The sequence below is a fragment of the Plutella xylostella genome, chromosome 6 (genome assembly GCF_932276165.1).
Source record: "Plutella xylostella chromosome 6, ilPluXylo3.1, whole genome shotgun sequence".
NCBI lineage: Eukaryota > Metazoa > Arthropoda > Insecta > Lepidoptera > Plutellidae > Plutella > Plutella xylostella.
This window is the reverse complement of record NC_063986.1, coordinates 874,594-892,826: the sequence shown is the minus strand read 5'-3', so window position 1 is coordinate 892,826 and position 18,233 is coordinate 874,594. Positions and strand designations below refer to the sequence as shown.

General features: G+C 40.5%; 2 protein-coding genes across 2 annotated transcripts; one reads left to right on the top strand and one right to left on the bottom strand.

Moving 5' to 3' along the window:
• The first annotated feature begins 2,413 nt into the window (after window positions 1-2,413).
• LOC105384603 (GDP-L-fucose synthase) lies at window positions 2,414-6,843 on the top strand. Its single transcript, XM_048621767.1, has 8 exons — window positions 2,414-2,553; window positions 2,668-2,822; window positions 3,207-3,321; window positions 3,559-3,687; window positions 3,822-3,895; window positions 4,630-4,763; window positions 5,352-5,480; window positions 6,523-6,843. Exons 2-8 carry the CDS (start codon window positions 2,668-2,670, stop codon window positions 6,756-6,758), a joined length of 972 nt encoding a protein of 323 aa, XP_048477724.1. The 5' UTR covers window positions 2,414-2,553; the 3' UTR covers window positions 6,759-6,843.
• A 59-nt stretch (window positions 6,844-6,902) lies between these two features.
• On the bottom strand, window positions 6,903-18,074 carry LOC105384602 (glutamate dehydrogenase, mitochondrial). Its single transcript, XM_048621766.1, has 11 exons — window positions 17,665-18,074; window positions 16,701-16,824; window positions 16,072-16,179; window positions 15,476-15,568; window positions 14,919-15,005; window positions 14,076-14,242; window positions 12,265-12,402; window positions 11,375-11,536; window positions 10,315-10,519; window positions 9,842-9,984; window positions 6,903-7,337 (listed from the first exon to the last, which is right to left on the bottom strand). Exons 1-11 carry the CDS (start codon window positions 17,929-17,931, stop codon window positions 7,221-7,223), a joined length of 1,611 nt encoding a protein of 536 aa, XP_048477723.1. The 5' UTR covers window positions 17,932-18,074; the 3' UTR covers window positions 6,903-7,220.
• Between the last annotated feature and the right edge of the window lie 159 nt (window positions 18,075-18,233).

Genomic DNA, 18,233 nt, shown 5'->3' with positions numbered 1-18,233 from the left:
TGTTTTCTTGGAGTTAAGAGCTAAATTATTTACAGTGAACCAATTAGCAACTATGGAAAGAGTACTGTTTGCATTGTCAAAATTGACTTCTTGTCGCTTCAACTTAAATATAAGTGAAGTATCATCAGCAAACAGTACTATCTCACATAATTTATCTATCAAAAACGGTAAATCGTTAACATATACAAGAAACAAGAATGGTCCTAAAATCGAGCCTTGGGGAACACCCATACTGACAGGACAGCCAGCCGAACGCACTCCATTTATGTCAACTAGTTGAGTTCTGTTGCTCAAGTATGATTCCAATAATGTAAGAGCTTTGCCAGTTAGCCCATAATATTTAAGTTTCATAAGTAGAGTGGCATGATCCACACAATCAAATGCTTTCGATAGATCGCAAAATACACCCACAGCATCAAGACGTTCCTCCCAAGCACTAAATATGTGTTTGACCAACGCGACACCAGCGTCAGTTGTAGATCGACCTTTGGTGAAACCGAACTGTTGGTTATGGAGAAGGCCGTGAATACTAAAGTGCGAAAGCATTTGATGCAGCATAATTTTTTCAAATATTTTACTCAGTACTGGCAGAACTGATACAGGCCTAAAATTATTGGGATCATTTTTCTCACCAGATTTAAAAAGCGGTATTAGTTTACTAAGTTTCATCAAATCGGGGAATACACCGACCTCAATGCATCTGTTAAAAAGATTAGCCAAGTGGGGTGCTAGGATATCAATAACATGACTAATAACTTTAACGGACATGCCCCATAAATCTTCTGTCATTTTTAAATTTAATTCTTTATAAGTGGTAATTATGGTCTGTGTATTTATACCATGAAATTGAAAGTCGAGATCGCAAGGCGGTGCATTCCCTCTTAGCAAACGTTCAGCTTCAGCGCAAGATGAATCAAGGTTCTCAGTTGTAGCTATCGGTATACTACGGAAAAAATCTTCAAAGACGGAAGCCACTTCTTCACTAGATGAAACAATTTTATCATTAATTTTAAGTTCAAAATTTAAATCACGTGGTTTATTCTTCCCGGTTTCAGTATTAATGATATTCCATACGGTTTTAATCTTGTTATTAGAGTTTTTAATCTTTCTATTTATATAATCTGATTTAGCTTGGTGGCAAACGGCTTTGAATATCTTTGTATATTTCTTTACATAATCTCTAAAGTTATCGTCATGAGTAAATGTACGCTGTTCATAGAGATCATATAATTTACGTCTGCTCTTATAAATTCCCGATGTTGCCCAGTCATTAAGACTTAGTTTACAATTAACATCTACTTCTTTCTTAGTGAACACGTTTTCAAATTCTTGAGACAAACCTTGAAATATTTCCTTAAAGGCATCATTGGGATTTCTTTCAGAGCTTCTACAGTAGCCAAGTTTACTGTTCAATCGAGATTTAAACTTATCAATTCTGTATGATGTTACTGGTCTGAACTTGAAAGTGGCTGACTTACGTTCAAAAGTACAAGGAAACGTAATAATTTGCCCACTGTGGTCGGATGGTAAACAATTGATTACAGAATGATTAGTAAAATCACAATTACAGTAAATATTGTCAATACAAGTGGCTGAGGTGGGAGTAATTCTGGTAGGTTCCAGGAAGACATTACTTAAATTATATGACTTGAACAAATTAATTATACAACATTTCATAGAAGTCTCAACTAATAAATCAATATTAAAATCTCCCACCACGACCACTTGTTTTGAGCTCTTAGATAAGATGGTAAGACTATCCTCCATCACTTTCTCAAATACTTTATAGTCAGAAGAGGGGGGCCTGTACACGCTTAAAATTATATACTTGTCCATCTCAACACAAGCTAGTTCAGCTATTCTTTCGACCGATAATTTTACAATATCTTTCCTATCCTTACATTTTAAATTTTTCTTTACAAATATTAATGATCCTCCTTTGTCTAACGATTTCCTATTAAATGAGCTAATAACATTGTAATTTTTTACGTTAAAATTCATGTCATCATTTTTAAGGTGATGCTCAGTAATACAAATTATGTCTATGTCGTATTGTTCTAAAAATAACTCTAGCATTAGAAGTTTGCGAGAAAGCCCCTGAATGTTCTGGTGTACAACTCTCAGTTGCTCATCTCTTGTCGTGCATGGCAGTTTAAATTTACATTGATTTACTATCGACCCTATATTTTGATTTATCTATACTTATGAATGTACATAATTATAACAATAGGTAATAGCAGAAATGCATTGTCGTTTAAACCACAAATAGATAAAATTTAATCGATGGCATCACTGGATTCGATCACAGCGACGTCGTCACCGGAACAGATAAGATTGTGGCACTATACGTTAGTGTAATCTCTGACTCTGACTGACAGCAGCTGTCAAATACTATTCTATGAAATGTTTTGACATTGACAATGACAAATAAAATAAACACGACTGCAGGCTGTAAACCGCAAAATATTTTTGAAACTATTGAATTAATTTAATTACCTAGTTATTATTTCTTTAGTACAGTGCAGTGATAACATATACCATCGACTTAAAAAGGTACAAAGCATATAATTACCGATCTTCAACTGCTACATTACACTTTACCGGTGTGGGTATATTCGGTTATCTTTTTCGTTGTTCCGTATGAGTATGCTACTTTTATCTTTACAGATGAGTGGTGATAAGAGTGTGATACTTGTAACTGGAGGCTCGGGGCTGGTTGGGCAGGCAATAAGAGCCGTGGTTGAAGAGGAAAAGCAAAGTGGTTCAGATGCATCTAAAAATGAGACTTGGATTTTTTGTGGGTCTAAAGATGCAGACTTGAGGTAAGATATCTTTTAAACTCACTCCTCTACTGATCTGCCACCAGTAGGAGGAGGATGAGTATGCAGTTGTGCTTTGTATTTCTAGAACAAACCCTCTTCTATCTAGGTTAGTAGTAATGATACACTAGCAACATTGCTATCTTTCGAGCACTGTTTCGAAACCCGAGACCTGCGGATAAAGCCTACCTACGTTTTTTCATATTGATTGTTTTACTTGTAACATCAGTTATTCAAAAGTTTTCAGCTGATTCTTCAACCCTAACTATGTGGTATTTTAAGTTTGTTCTTTCAGTTTCTACACTTTCGTTGATACACATTTTTACTGAGATGACCCAAACAGCAAGAATGCTAACTTCACAAGTAAATGTAATTTTCTTTTGAAAGGGACAAAGCTCAGACGGAGGCATTGTTTGAGAAGCACCGGCCCACACATGTGATCCATCTGGCGGCCATGGTCGGGGGCCTGTTCCACAACATGGCACACAATCTCGACTTCTTTGTAAGTACTTGATATGGGGGATAAGGACAAGGATGGTAAAAAGGTCCAAGAGAGCTATTTAATTTAATTCTCACAGTACCTACCCATTGTTTTGGATAATTATTATGAAAAGCTTTTTTTACTTGATTGCTGGGCAAAGCTGCTTGGGCTTAGGCTGGCTGTGCTGAAAATAAGGGAATATGAACAAAGATTCAACTATGACTTACACAACCCTCATTACTTTGTTTTTAATTCCAGAGGGAAAACATGGCAATCAATGACAATGTCCTGAGTGCCAGCTACAAGAGTGATGTCAAGAAGGTTGTCTCCTGTCTCTCCACCTGCATCTTCCCAGACAAGACCACTTACCCTATTGATGAGACCATGGTAAGTTGGATATTATTTTTTATGACATGTATGTGAAATGTGCTGAAATGATAAACTATGATCTTTACCATTAGTGCCTCTATATTAAAACCACATTTAGTTTAACCACAGTCTTATGTTTTTAAATTTTTCAGGTCCACAATGGACCCCCGCATTCTTCAAACTATGGTTACAGCTATGCAAAACGGATGATTGATGTCTTGAACAGGTAGGCAATGGCTTGTTTTGATAACATGTTCTGTTTTAAATCACATGGAATCATGAAGATTCACTTTAGAGGATCTATTCTATTCTATTCTATTCTCTGTGGGGGTAACAGTACCTGCACCTGGCTCTCTCGAATGGAACCTTTGTGCATATCCCCAAGGTCTAAACTGATGCCTTCCTAAGCTTGGACTATTTTCCCACCACGCTGGTCCACTGCGGGTTGGTGGGTTCACATATCTAGATGTGCTAAATCTAGATATGCAGGTTTCCTCACGATGTTTTCCTTCACCGTAAGAGCGATGGTATACATTGTACTTAAATTCAGAAAAGAACTCATTGGTAGCATGTCAGCGCCGGAATTCGAACCCGCATCTCTGGCGTGAGAAGCGGGCGCTTGCCCGACTGAGCTACCACCGCTCTAAGAGGATCAAATAAAACAGCTTAAAAATATAGAACATCTATGTTAAAACCTAATATTTTGTGAATTCTCACATGCTTATTTTTCTGCGTTGGTGAAACAATAAATTTAAGTTTTCGAATCCAGGGAGCTGCGAAATCGGGAATGACATCCTGAGTCACCCTCAACCCTTTTCAGCTTAGTGTACCACTTTGAGGATGAGGACGGCCGAGGACCAAGTGTTATGGCACTCCTTGGGAGAGGCCTATGTCCAGCAGTGGATGATTATTGACTGATGATGGTGTATCACTTTTCCAACACCCTGTATATAATTCCAGGGGCTACCACGAGCAGCACGGGCGCGTGTTCACATCAGTGATCCCGTGCAACGTGTTCGGGCCACACGACAACTTCTCCCTCACGTCCAGCCACGTCGTGCCCGCGTTGATCAGGCGGATGCATGACGGGATCGGTACGTTGTCTTCTTTCTCGTTAGGCCTTTAGGGAATTAACGTGGGTGACTATGGGGTTAATGATAATTGACGAATGCAGTGATTTCTTGAGGCCAAACTATTTACTGAATTTAGTAATTAAATTTTATATGTGTGTTATCTAAGTGGAGGCGCGAGACGACTAGCGTCTTGATCGCTACTGGAAGTTACCAAAAAGCTTACATTGCAAAACATGACTAAAACATGTGTCGCTACAGGCCCTTCTCCCATTTCGATACTGGTATTCTACGCGTAAATGTATCTGAGTTACTTCGCGGGGACTATTTGTGTCTCGGAGACTTGAGTCTCGGAGAATAGTCCCCGCGAAGTAGCTCACATCACATACATTTACGCGTAGAATACCAGCATCGCAGTGTGAGCTGTTTGAGAGTCTCCATATAAAATGTATGTGAGATACTTCGCGGTGACTATAGTCTCCGAAACATAGTCTAGTCTAGACTCTCGACAAAACTGCACGATAAGCAACGAATACTAGAGTGTACAGCCAGCCAGAGGCGCTATTTGGCAAAGCTCACTACAGAAATAACTAAATTTATCTAATCCTCCAGATGAGCCCACGTTCACGGTGCTGGGCAGCGGCCGCCCGCTCCGCCAGTTTGTGTACTCGAGGGACCTCGCGCGGCTGTTCCTGTGGGTGCTACGAGACTACCACTCAGTGGAGCCCGTCATACTGTCCGGTGAGTTACATGCTGTGCGGTGAGTTACATACTGTCCGGTGAGTTACATACTGTCCGGTGAGTTACATACTGTCCGGTGAGTTACATACTGTCCGGTGAGTTACATACTGTCCGGTGAGTTACATACTGTCCGGTGAGTTACATACTGTCCGGTGAGTTACATGCTGTCCGGTGAGTTACATGCTGTGCGGTGAATTACATACTGTCCGGTGAGTTACATACTGTCCGGTGAGTTACATGCTGTGTGTTGAGTTACATACTGTCCGGTGAGTTACATGCTGTGTGTTGAGTTACATACTGTGTGTTGAGTTACATGCTGTGTGCTGAGTTACATACTGTGCGGTGAGTTACATACTGTGTGTTGAGTTACATACTGTGCGGTGAGTTACAAGCTGTGCGGTGAGTTACATACTGTGCGGTGAGTTACATGCTGTGTGTTGAGTTACATGCTGTGTGCTAAGTTACATGTTAGGTGAGTTGCATGCTGTTCGGTGAGTTACATACTGTGCGGTGAGTAGACTCAAACCTCGCGCGGCTGTTCCTGTGGGTGCTACGAGACTACCACTCAGTGGAGCCCGTCATACTGTGCGGTGAGTTACATTATGTGTGTTGAGTTACATACTGTGCGGTGAGTTACACGAGACCCGAGAAATATGAGAAATTACAAAGAAGAGAGACGTCGCTAAAATGTATCCAACAGGCGATTATTATAGATAGACGTTATTTGAGACGCATCCTTATCTTACGTATTTTCAATGTATCTTGCGCCTTATGTTAATTGTTCATGTATTTCCTGCACACAAGAAACTTTAGGCTGCCTGTCCAGTGTCCACCAGAGCGGAGCGGTGTGCGAGGCAATTGTCCAATGAAATTATATGAGCGTAATTTTACTGCTATTTCATTGATCGATTTTTATCTCGCACACCGCGTTGTTAGCCCGCACCGCTCTGGTGGAAAGTCAGTCAGCCTGACAATTTTTTTTAACAAAACTAACAGTAAATTTAACTTTACTCACTAAAGCAATTCAATCTTTTCATTTCAGTTGACGAAAAAGACGAAGTGACCATAGCCCAAATGGCGGAAGCTATAAAGAAAGCTCACGGCTACCAGGGAAGCATAGTATATGACACCTCCAAGGCAGACGGACAATACAAGAAGACCGCTTCCAACGCCAAACTCAGAAGCCTTTACAAAGACTTCAAGTTTACCCCCTTGGATCAGGCCATTCAAGAAACTGTTGATTGGTTCAAGAGTAATAAGGATAAAGCTAGGTTGTAAGTGTTAATGTTTTAGATATTGTTGATAAGTATTATGTTATGTATGGTTGTTTAATTATAATATATTATGGATATTTTATTAAAAAGCGTGGTTATTTTTTTGCAAATTTATTAGGTTGTTACGCAAAAAGTTTTTACAATACAAGAAATAATTTAAATTCGCCACACAATCATAATTGTAATATTTGAGACAAACGTAGGTATATCAATTTATTTACAGAACTCATAAGACACATTTATAGCAAGCCTAGTAAAACCCACAAAAAATATTAATCACATTATCTTGCAAATCACATCCGAATTTCAAGAGCCTTACGTATAAACCAGGCACGTCAAGACCAGAAAGTTCCACTACAGGGTCACAACTAATTTAGGTTATGGCATTACCAAGGTCAGGTATCAAGGTAATAATTTATTGTCCCCGCTGCATGGCCATGTAAACCCCGACCGTAGCCTGTTCCCGCTACATGGCCAGCCCGTGTTCGTCGTACGTGACGAATATTCTCTCGATGGAGGTGATGTAGGCCGCCGTGCGCAGGTCCAAGCCCAGGTTGTGCTTCAGACACGCGTTCTTTACGTTCTGAAATAAAGAAATTGGTGTTTTTACATACATAATGGTTAACTGTGGGATTTAATGCGCGGAGATAAAGAAACAAAAGGAAAATAGTAGCTGTTCCACAAGTGCCATAAGGCTGGCTTCACACGTTGGCCTTCGGCCCGAACGTTCGTTCAACATGTGGATTGTGGATCTAGAAAATGACGTTAGATTTGACCCATTGACCTGTGTGGGGCTGGCGTAAGCCCACTGCCACTTCAGCTTACATATTTTGTGAACTATGAGTGCTTAGTTCTCTGACTGTTATATAATTTCTGATGCGATCCTTCAGAGAAACTCTTCATCAGACTATCATACATAACGGCCGCCATTTTCATCCATTTTCTTTTTCTGTACGGGCTATAGGTTTATCTCTAGCATAGACTAATATTAGTCTATGACTCTAGCTACCACTCACTTGACAAGCTTTATGCATGGAGCATGGAAGTAATAATACAACAGGAATGCGCACTGCACCAAAAAAACGAGCCGAGAGAGATAGTCAGCACGGAGCCCTCCATCTCTTTCTATTTTTGGTGACCATAATTTTAGGTAATTCATGAGACATCACTTCTAATCGATCATGTCGCGAATAGGTGTCGATGGTCTCAAAGTCACCTATTATTCGAATAATTCAGTTCATAAATTCAATAGCAATGTAGGGACGAATGTATTTTGGTGATATGACAAAGTAACAAAAAGTTGAGTAAACAAATGGGGTGAAGGTAAAATTTGTATAGGTTTTAATTAGAGAGTTAGGATTGACGTAAATAATAAGATGAGCGAAATCAAACAACACACATTTTTATAATAAGTATAATACAATGTATTTATTGGATCTTCTTTATTTACACGTTACTATTCTATTCTATTTTATGTGGGGTAAGTAGGTACCTTATTAAATTTAATTAAATCTGTCCTTCAATACGCCTCGCAAGGTTAAAATATCTAAACCTAAGTGCTTCCGCCGGTTTTAAGCTTGATAAATTATCTTATAATACCCATACCTATCACCAAGAAAATCAACAGCTCATAACTCTTTACCAGCCTTATAAAATAACAGCCACAATAATACCTAATGATACTTAGGTATAAAATAAAACAAAAAGTTGAATGAAACAGGTCCTAATTAATGGAAAGTGATTCAAAAGTACGATGGTCATGGTGACAATGGTCACCCTAACCATAACGTCTCTCACAACCAGTATAAACGTCATCCGTCATCTTGACAACTTCGGTCTTGTCGTAAAGTATTTAGAAAAACTACCAATATTTTTTATGAAATTATTATTCATACAAATACCAAATATTTCATTAAAATTACATGTTTATAATGATTTATTATAAATTTGTTTTTGAAAATGATATGATATACAGTAGTCTATGAGTTAATTTAATATTTTTTTTGCATAGCTCTCTTCGTTCAAAATCTACTAAAGTTTACACAACTAAATCCTGGCAATTGTTAGAAAGAGAGGAAAGGCTCTGTGGTAACCCTCTCTATCGGCTCGCGGCCTCTTTCACTTCAAATATAAATCTTAAGGTGAATTCGTTAGATCTATTTTTGTTTGCATCATTTTGGTGAGTGCGCATTCCTGTTGTATTATTACTTCCATGGCATGGAGTACTCCAACCCGAGTTCACAATATGCTCTTCATTAGCTCCACACATCATGGTCTCAAACACCGGCGTGGGGCACATGCGCGCTATCGATGCCGCTTTTAGAGATGATTCTACCTATTTATCATTCATCATATCACAGCATTATATATAAATACCTTAGGCTGTCTGTTCGTAGTCTACACTCAAGGAGTCATAGCCTAATCAGTTATCGATTTTTTGCAAATATGGCCGGTTTACTGCTACTTGAGCTCTCGGTTAACTTAGTTTTCTGATGAATTACCTTAGTTTTGTTGCGATTTTGGAGAAATCATGTGCGGTTACTCCCATCGTAGCTATGCCTATCTATACCTACCTACTCCCACTTACCTACCGCCATTTTGATATTGTTTCTTTATCCGCATAGCTATAATACTCACTTGACATGCCTTATGCATGGAGTACTCTCCAGTACGGAGTTGACAATATGCTCTTCATTAGCTCCACACATCATGGTCTCGAACACCGGCGTCGGGCACATGCGGGCATCTATCGATGCTGCTTTCAGAGACGATTGTATAGCAATCCTTCTATCACTTACCTATATATCGAAACCTTGAACTGTCCTGTTTGTATTAGCCTACACTCAAGGAGTCATATCCCAACGGTTTCCGATTGTTTTGCAAATATGGCCAGTTCACTGTTTTTTCAGCTTCCAAATTTTTTGAGAAATGTGGGTTACCTTAGTTTTCTGTTGAATAAATTCCTTTTTGGTGCGATTCTTCCGATAAATCCTATGCAGTAACTCTCATCTTATAGTTATGTCTATACCTACCGACATTTTGATATTATTGGTTATTTATCCGCATAGCTATACTCGTAATACTCACTTGACAAGCCTTATGCATGGAATACTCCAGTCCAGAGTTCACAATATGCTCTTCATTAGCTCCACACATCATGGTCTCGAACACCGGCGTCGGACACATGCGGGCATCTATCGAGGCTGCTTTTAGAGACGATTCTACCGAGTCTGGAATATGATAGAATAAGATATTATTAACCTTCATGTTACAATTTGCCCATATAAGCGATAAAAGGCTGCCTATTGTTCAATGTTCCTAGTTTTATAAAGTATTTACATTTTCGATTCTAATTCTGGTAGGTCCAAAAAAAACAAAATGGCTCCTGTCTTATTCATCTTTCATGTTGCATTGTATTAGACGCGATGCTATGAGAGGATTAAAGAACGGTAAAGGTATAAAAAAATACAACTACCTAATCTGATACTGGCTCCTTTTTCACAGCGACAAAACCTAGTCTATTCTCAAAGAACAAGATTTTATGATGAAACGAAACTCACCCAACAACGCAGTATTAGAATCCCTCCAGAACTTAATGCTCAGCTTCCCGAAGCTAACATGGTTCAGATTCTTCAGGAACTCAAAGTACGACACAGTCACCCCACCAGCATTGGCGAGTAGATCCGGCAAGCTGAGGATTTCTCGTTGACGGAGTACAGTGTCGGCGGCCGGCGTCACCGGGCCGTTGGCGCCTTCGCCTATTATCTGGGGAAGGAGATGGGGTCATGAGGAAGAGGAGATTATTGTGTACTTAGTCGTTGAAAAGTAAAGAAAATATTCGATAATAAGGGTTCCAGGAAGGTAAGTAGGTATAAAACTCACTGTCGGAAAAAAATCTCGCTTATTCGTTTTTACCGTTCTAGCATCGATATTAAAATTTATACAGGGTGTTACAGAAAGGTGTCAGACAAAAGGTAAAGGGTTGGCTGAGGTCGCTATTCTGTTAAATCGCATCAGAAAGAACGCTTTAAAAACTTGCAAAAACTGAGCATCAGAAAGACACAAGCTCAGCGTATGCTGTAATGTAAGCAATAAAAGCCACAGCCAGAATACAGCAGAAACTCCTTCTGCCGTAGTGTACGGTCAGAAAACCCCACGCTGTCACGACACACATCTCTATTGCCGGCCTTACCTTGCAATTGATCTTAGCAGCCGTGTCCTGGTCGACGCTCTTCTCTAGAGCGGCCAGCACCAGGATGTCGCACTGCTGGAACAGCAGCTCCGGACCAGACTCCTTGGCGCCCGGGAAGCCTTTAGCACTGCCCTTGTTGCCGGCTTTGTATGTACTCGTAGAAAGTTAAACAGTTGACTGAGGTGGCCAGTATGTAAGATCGCTTCAGATATATCGCTTAATACTCTTGCCAAAAGAGGGCATCAGAGAGGCACCAGCTCAGCGTGTGCTGTAATGTAAGCAATGAAGGCCACAGCCAGAGCGCTGGTTTTCCAAAATCCTTCTAAAGAAAAGAAACCCTTTCTGCTTAAGTTTCTTCCGTCGTCGTATGGTCAGCAATCTACACGCTGCCGCTGGGGTGGCACACACATCTCTATTTCTAACCTTACCTTACAATTGATCTTAGCAGCGGTGTCCTGATCGACGCTCTTCTCTAGAGCGGCCAGCACCAGGATGTCGCACTGCTGGAACAGCAGCTCCGGACCAGACTCCTTGGCGCCCGGGAAGCCTTTAGCACTGCCCTTGTTGCCCGCTTTGTAGTCGTATAACGCCTGTGGATGGAAATGCATAAGTAATTATATTGATTAACTAGCTGTTCCGCGAGATTCGCTTCGCCTTAAAAAGGTTTTCCCGTGGGAATTCCGGGATAAAAAGTAGCATATGTGTTAATCCAGGGTGTCGGCTAACTCCATACCAAATTTCTTTTAAATCGGTTCAGTTAGTTGGCGTGAAGAGGTAACAAACAAACACACACACATACTCACAAACTTTCGCCTTTATAATATTACCCCCTTATTCATAGAAAAGTTACAATACGTTTTAACTAATAAACTGTTTTGTCCCTCTCCGACAAAGAACAATTTGTTCTTTGACAGAGAGGGACAAAACAGTTTATTAGTTAAAACGTTTTGTAACTTCTCTATGAATAAGGGGGTTAGTAAATAGGACTACAAGATGTACCTAATAAAAAGATGACATAGTGGTTAGTGACTATGACTAGACTTCCAAGGTGAGAAATTCGATCCCCTGCCAGGGGAAGGCATTCGATGACTACAAATGAGTTCTTGAGTGGGGACCACGGGCATACGTCGACCATAGATAGGTAGCGAGCAGTGGTTGTGGAAGTCCTATATCCATATATCCAATGGATGTGTGTGTGTGTGTGATTACCCACTGATGATAATGACTTGTTGAAGTTAGCGTGGACGTATTCAATCAGTCACCAATTCTGAGGAGGGTTAATCACTAATCAGTCTTCAAAAACATAGTTTATCGGTACCTTAGTATCGATCCCCTCTTCAGCCACCAGGTTGCAATCCGCTTCACACACACCGATAATTTTCACTCCGGATTGCTGCAGGTACATGGCGGCCCACGAGCCCACGTTGCCGTAGCCTTGGACTATTGCTGTCTTGCCCTGTGTAGGGGGAATAGACACTTTGTTAAATCGAGAGTTTGGGTTCCATATAAAATAATATAGAGGGCGCTGCAAAGAGCTGACTGCCAACCTCCAATGATGGAGAGGTACTACAAGTAGAAGAAGATAAAATAATATGAAAGAACCATAATTTTAGTTAGCCTAAAGGCTAAAGGGACTGACTCAGGGAGTCATGATGAACAAATTTTGTCTATGTTCTATATAGTTACTTAAAGAAAGCAGATTGAAGCAGACGTAGCAAAATGACGAATTTTCAATGGAAGGGCCCATATCTCATGACTGACCATCACCTGTGGAAGCTTGTCGAAAGTTGTGGGCGCCGATGAGCAGTGCTTATCCGCGCGCGTTCAAATATTTTCCAGTAAGCGCTTACTTATAGATAGATAGAGTACTCTTTATTTCTACACCAAGAAATGATTAACAATTTTACATAGACACTTAACTAGGGTACAAAAGGCGGTCTTATCGCTTATAGCGATCTCTTCCAGACAACCTTTGGATGGATGGACTAGAGATATAAAAGGGGTACAGTGTACTTACTCAAGGAATATAGTATAATTTAAGTTATTATTATCTAACTACACACTAAATATAAGCAAAAAATAAATAAAAAATACACACAAGTACATACGCCTACTACATGTATTACAATACACAATTATATACAATATAATACACATATAAATATATACAAACACATATATACATATACATACATACATCATATACATACATACATATCATACATATTATACCTACATACATGATTTTATAATACTTATTTAATGATCTGATAACAGCTAAACAATTGATTTAAGGTAGTGTTCCTTCACCATTCTCTTAAAGGTTTCCAGAGTTGGTGCTTGTCGAATTTTTGAAGGAAGATCATTCCACAAAGTGATAGCGCGAACTGTGTAAGAAGCACTGAAGAATTTAGTGGTATTAGGAGGGATATTAAGGCGGAGATTGTGGGTAGAGCGCAGTGTCAGGTTGTGAGATTCACAACGAAGCTGAAAGCGTTCTTTTAAGTAAGCGGGGTATGTTGGGTTAAAGAGTATGGAATATAAAAGTGAAAGAATGTGGGCATTGCGACGAAGACGAATAGGGAGCCACTTGAGTTTAGCGCGAAAGTCGGAAACATGGTCATATTTGCGTAAGCCAAATATAAACCGTATAGAAAAATTTTGGAGTCGCTCAAGCTTATTTAACTGCTCCTCAGTTAAATCTGGATAGCAAGAATCGGCATAATCTAAAATAGGTAGAAGTAAAGACTGAGAAAGCTCAATTTTGGTGGAAGTGGGCAAGAAATTCCGCAATCTGCGAAGTGAACCTGCTGAGGCAAACATCTTTCTACTCACTACCTCCAGCTGCTTTTTCCAAGTCATGGATCTGTCCAGATACACCCCCAAGTTTTTAACTTCTTTACTCCACTCTATATGTACACCATCAAAAATAACTGGTGGAAGGGTATCGAAGTCAATCATGGAAATAAATCTAGGGCTGCCAAGAATGATCACCTGGGTTTTAGTCGGATTGACTCTTAGGCCGAAGTCACTGCTCCACGTCAAAATATGTTCCAGGTCAGTATTTGTTCCTTACTTATATATAAGTTTCCAGCTTTCTCCGAGTAAGTATACGCCCTAAGAGTTTACCTGTAACCCCGGCTCAATCTTCAACAGCTGTGTAAAGTGCTCGTCGTCAATAAAGTGCTTGATGGTGAGGAACAGTCCTCTTCCCGTGGCCTCCACGCGCCCGCGCACGCCGCCGCCGTTGATCGGCTTGCCGGTGACGCAGGCTGCGGCGTTTATGTCGCGGTAACCTATGGTAAAGGTATATATGGTACATCATTGGCCACAGCATCTATATAGATGATTGTTGCAGCACTCGTGGGTTATGAGTTACGACGGCCGCACCGTCGTTGATGGCTGTATAGTCCAATAGCAGCACGACATTTTTTGCCACAATGGTTGCAGACGTAACGCGATTCCAACGGAGGAGACACAGCACGGCGAATTCTTTTCTGCTATATATGGTAAAGGTAAATAATTTAGGGCCTAAAACCCTTCCTTGGAAGGAGACCCGTGCCCCAGCAGTGGGGACGCGATGGGTCGTGATGATGAAATATTAAAATGGTTTTATTCGTCATAGGATAAATTAGACGGAATGTAACAACCACATTCAGTCGTCTCAATAACCGCACGGCATTATTAGTTGATATTGACTGCACTGCTGTGCAGTTGACATCATGACTGCATGCAATCGAACTGCATGCAGTTGAATATAGCAACTGCATGCAGTTCGTCTGAGGTCAGCCATAGCTCAGAGAAATGTTAAACTTGTTCTTCGCTATGTCATTGACGGAGCTTGTAGGGTAACCTGTACCTATCTAGATAACTGTACCTATAAGGCATCTATGAGGATGAGTCATTTGAACACGGGAGCTTATAAGTAAACTCAATATTTCTACCACCTTCTCGTCTTGCGGCAAACATTACCTAATGTCTTGATGTAGGTGTCGACGATCCAGGACATCTCCCGCCCGGAAGTGTTCACGTCTGGCGCAGGCACGTCTATGCCCGCTCCTGGAATAAACATAATATTATGCATTAGCCCGATATGACGTCATAGGGACAAAATACCCACGTGATTATAGTTATGCTTCGGTAAGGAATATCTTCAATAGTCCTCAGCAGTCCACTTCTTAGGTAGGTACGGTCAAGTGCAGAGAAACCTGACCCCCCTCTCATAGTAACAATGATTCTGAGGGGGGTCAGGTTTCTCTGCCCCTTACTGTACCTATACTTACCACAATCTTCACACTTGGCAGAAAAGTTGGAAATAGGTATTTACATATAAGCATTATACCTTATTTCACGTAGAAAGGCATCTGATACAAACAAAAACTATCCTTATTCGAATGTAATAAGGGTTATGTCAGATGTCTTTCCCCGTGAAACAAGGTATAGGAGGGAGGGCATGCGGCTGCTACTCTTTAGAAGGCTAGACACTAAAATCATGTCAGTCGGAGTGATAAGATTGACAAATAGCTCACCGATATAATTCTTCTTGGCCAACTCGAGCGTGTACCGCCGTGTGATGCGCTGCAGCTCCCCGCTTGTGTACTTCTTTGGATCTATGGCGACTCCTGAAATGTAGATAAGTATACACATTGGATATTTCAGTGTTTGATGTACCTACTTACTTAATAACTTATCATCAGCCTATAGCAGTCCACTGCTGGACGTATTTGTAGAGGCCTCTCCCAAAGCATGCCTTCACGGGTGAGGCACACTTATCATCTGTACCTACACGTCACACAAACTCAACAAAATTATTATGCTTTCTGATTCGGCCAGTACTTTACAAGCTGTTATTTCTTTACCTTTTAAATCCAAATCTAAATTCCCTATCATATTGAAAATTAGAGAAACACTATTCCGGTGTACAACTCAGGGTATTGAAGTGGCTATCTCTTGGATAGGTACCTGGAAACCGTGGTATCGTTGGTAATGAGTGTGCAGATTCCTTCGCTAAGGATGCCGTTAGCTTGGGTCTTGATACTCTCATCACTCATGATCCTACATACTCCTTATCATAGGGGTGTACTTTAACCGATAAGTTCACTTCACTGATTACACTGATCCTTACCCCCCTTAGCCCCTCCAAAGGGTATGCTGGAGCAGGCACACTTGTACGTCATGAGAGCCGCCAGCGCCTTCACCTCCTCCATCTCCACTCGGTCCGAGTAGCGGATACCTGAGGGAGAGAGAGAGAGAGAGGGAACTATATTGTAATGAGCACCTGCGAGACAGAGACAACTGTAGTATAATGAGTTCCTGCGCGAATGGGGTCGTTCCTTCCGAGTCCCGCGAGCGATAACAAACACTAGTGCAGTGGCCGCTACACAGGTTCGTTATTGATGTCGTTAAAACTATTTTTCCATCAATTACAGAACCGTATTTATTGCAAGTTGCGATATAAGTAGTGACGTTTATCTACGTAGATAACGAACCCGTGTAGTGGTAGCTGGTCTTTGCTGGTTTGTCACGATGTTAGAAGGATTGACCATTGAGATAAGCGGCAGTCGCTGACTGGGTACAGTTGATACGTCACTCGATGATCGGGGTGCACGAAAGACTCTTCGAATGACGTTTTATAGGAAAGCCTCCGGCAGTCAGAGATTATCGCTAAGTTGAGTTTGCGCCAATAACGAAAATTCACCATCAAACTAAACATTGCAGTACACTGCAGCTTCATCTAACCACGTCGCAACTCACCTCCCTTGCACGGCAAGCGATGGACACTGTGCTGCGAGCGATACCCGTGGATGATCTCGTACTCGCCGCTCTTGCGTTGTAGCGGGAACTCGAATTGGAGGCTACTGTTGCATGAGCCCATTACCTGGGGAATGTTCATAGAAAATATTATAGTTATAAGTAGTGTGTAGTATATTAATGAATCTACATTTCCTTTTAATATGTACACTACACCCAATCTCAAGTCTTATTCCCTCCATCCAAAGGTTGTCTGGAAGAGATCACTTTTAGTGGTAAGACCGCCTTTTGTACCCTAATTAAGTTGTAATTTGTAATTCATATGATTCTTTGTTGGTGTGCAAATAAAGCGTATTCTATCTATCTATCTTATAATTTGTTACTGTTGGAGATAGGTTTCTGATGATAGGTATTCCTCAACTACCAACTACCTACTGTCTACAAATTTGATAAAGGCAGCGTAAGAGCGTGCTTTTCTACAGGAGATGAGCTATGATACGTTGCTATGCATGCGTTTGATATCCTCTAATGATGGTATTTGGTCCACATAGAACACATCCCACCAGGGGAACGGATTTATTTCATTTCTTCATAGAGCAGCATCTGCAAAGCTACAATACTCAATTGATGTTATTATGAGATGAGCAATGATTCTATTATCATAAAATAGCTGTTCTCGCGAGCTTCGCTTCGCCTTAAAAGGTTTTCCGTGGGAATTCCGCGATCAAAAGTAGGTAGCTTATGTTCTTTCTCGGGGTATGTCAGGGTCTAGACCTAGACCATCTCTAGGTATACCAAAATACCAATTTTCATTCAAATCCGTTCAGTAGTTAGGGCGTGAAAGAGTAACAGACGGACAGACACAGTTACTTTCGCATTTATAATATATTGGTTATGATTTTATTCATTGATGTACTTACATACACAATATAACAAGTAGATAGGTACCAATACAAAAACTGCTTACCTTCAAAATCCCAGCCACACGATTTTTAACCTTCTTCTCAGAAAAGTGGGGTCGCATTTGCTTCAGATGGCATTCCAGTGATGGCTCCACAATCTTCACAGCGTTATGGTAGAAATATTCTACCATTCGGTAGAAACTCGGGTCTTTATCAGTAGCTACGGATTTGAGATTTTCAGGAATGTCGTAGTTTCGACGAAAACTTTTCATTGGACCAAAGATGTGTTTGAAAAATTTGTAGCGAGAATACTTTGCTATTGTACACGACATGTTGAACGATTTTTTTGGGATTATCAGTCGTTTTTATGGGTTTTATTTATATTAACAAACTAAAATATAATTTGAACATAAATTTCAGTAGTTTTTTCACATGTTTTCAAGAAATTTGTTTGACAATCATCACACAGAGAGGAACACAGGGGTATAATCGTGACAGTTCTGACATTGCGAAAAAGAGACGCTTAGCTACATTAAGCGTAAGAAAGAAACGTTAAGCTGTAAATGTTTTTTGTCCTTTTTGCTGTGGCGCCTGTTTACGTCAGTTCTCTGTGCCAAACAATGAAACAAATGAA

Bases quoted from the DNA above. Each gene is read 5' to 3' on its own strand.
- LOC105384602 (XM_048621766.1), bottom strand. From the start codon at position 17,931: ATGTCGTGTACAATAGCAAAGTATTCTCGCTACAAATTTTTCAAACAC. The intron at 15,569-16,071 runs GTAAGGATCAGT...TCTACATTTCAG, and splicing joins CTTTGGAGGGGCTAAGGGGG to GAGTCGCCATAGATCCAAAG. The intron at 14,243-14,918 runs GTAATGTTTGCC...CCTTTACCATAG, and splicing joins CACCTACATCAAGACATTAG to GTTACCGCGACATAAACGCC.
- LOC105384603 (XM_048621767.1), top strand. From the start codon at position 2,668: ATGAGTGGTGATAAGAGTGTGATACTTGTAACTGGAGGCTCGGGGCTG. The intron at 3,322-3,558 runs GTAAGTACTTGA...TTTTAATTCCAG, and splicing joins CACACAATCTCGACTTCTTT to AGGGAAAACATGGCAATCAA. The intron at 5,481-6,522 runs GTGAGTTACATG...TTTTCATTTCAG, and splicing joins GGAGCCCGTCATACTGTCCG to TTGACGAAAAAGACGAAGTG.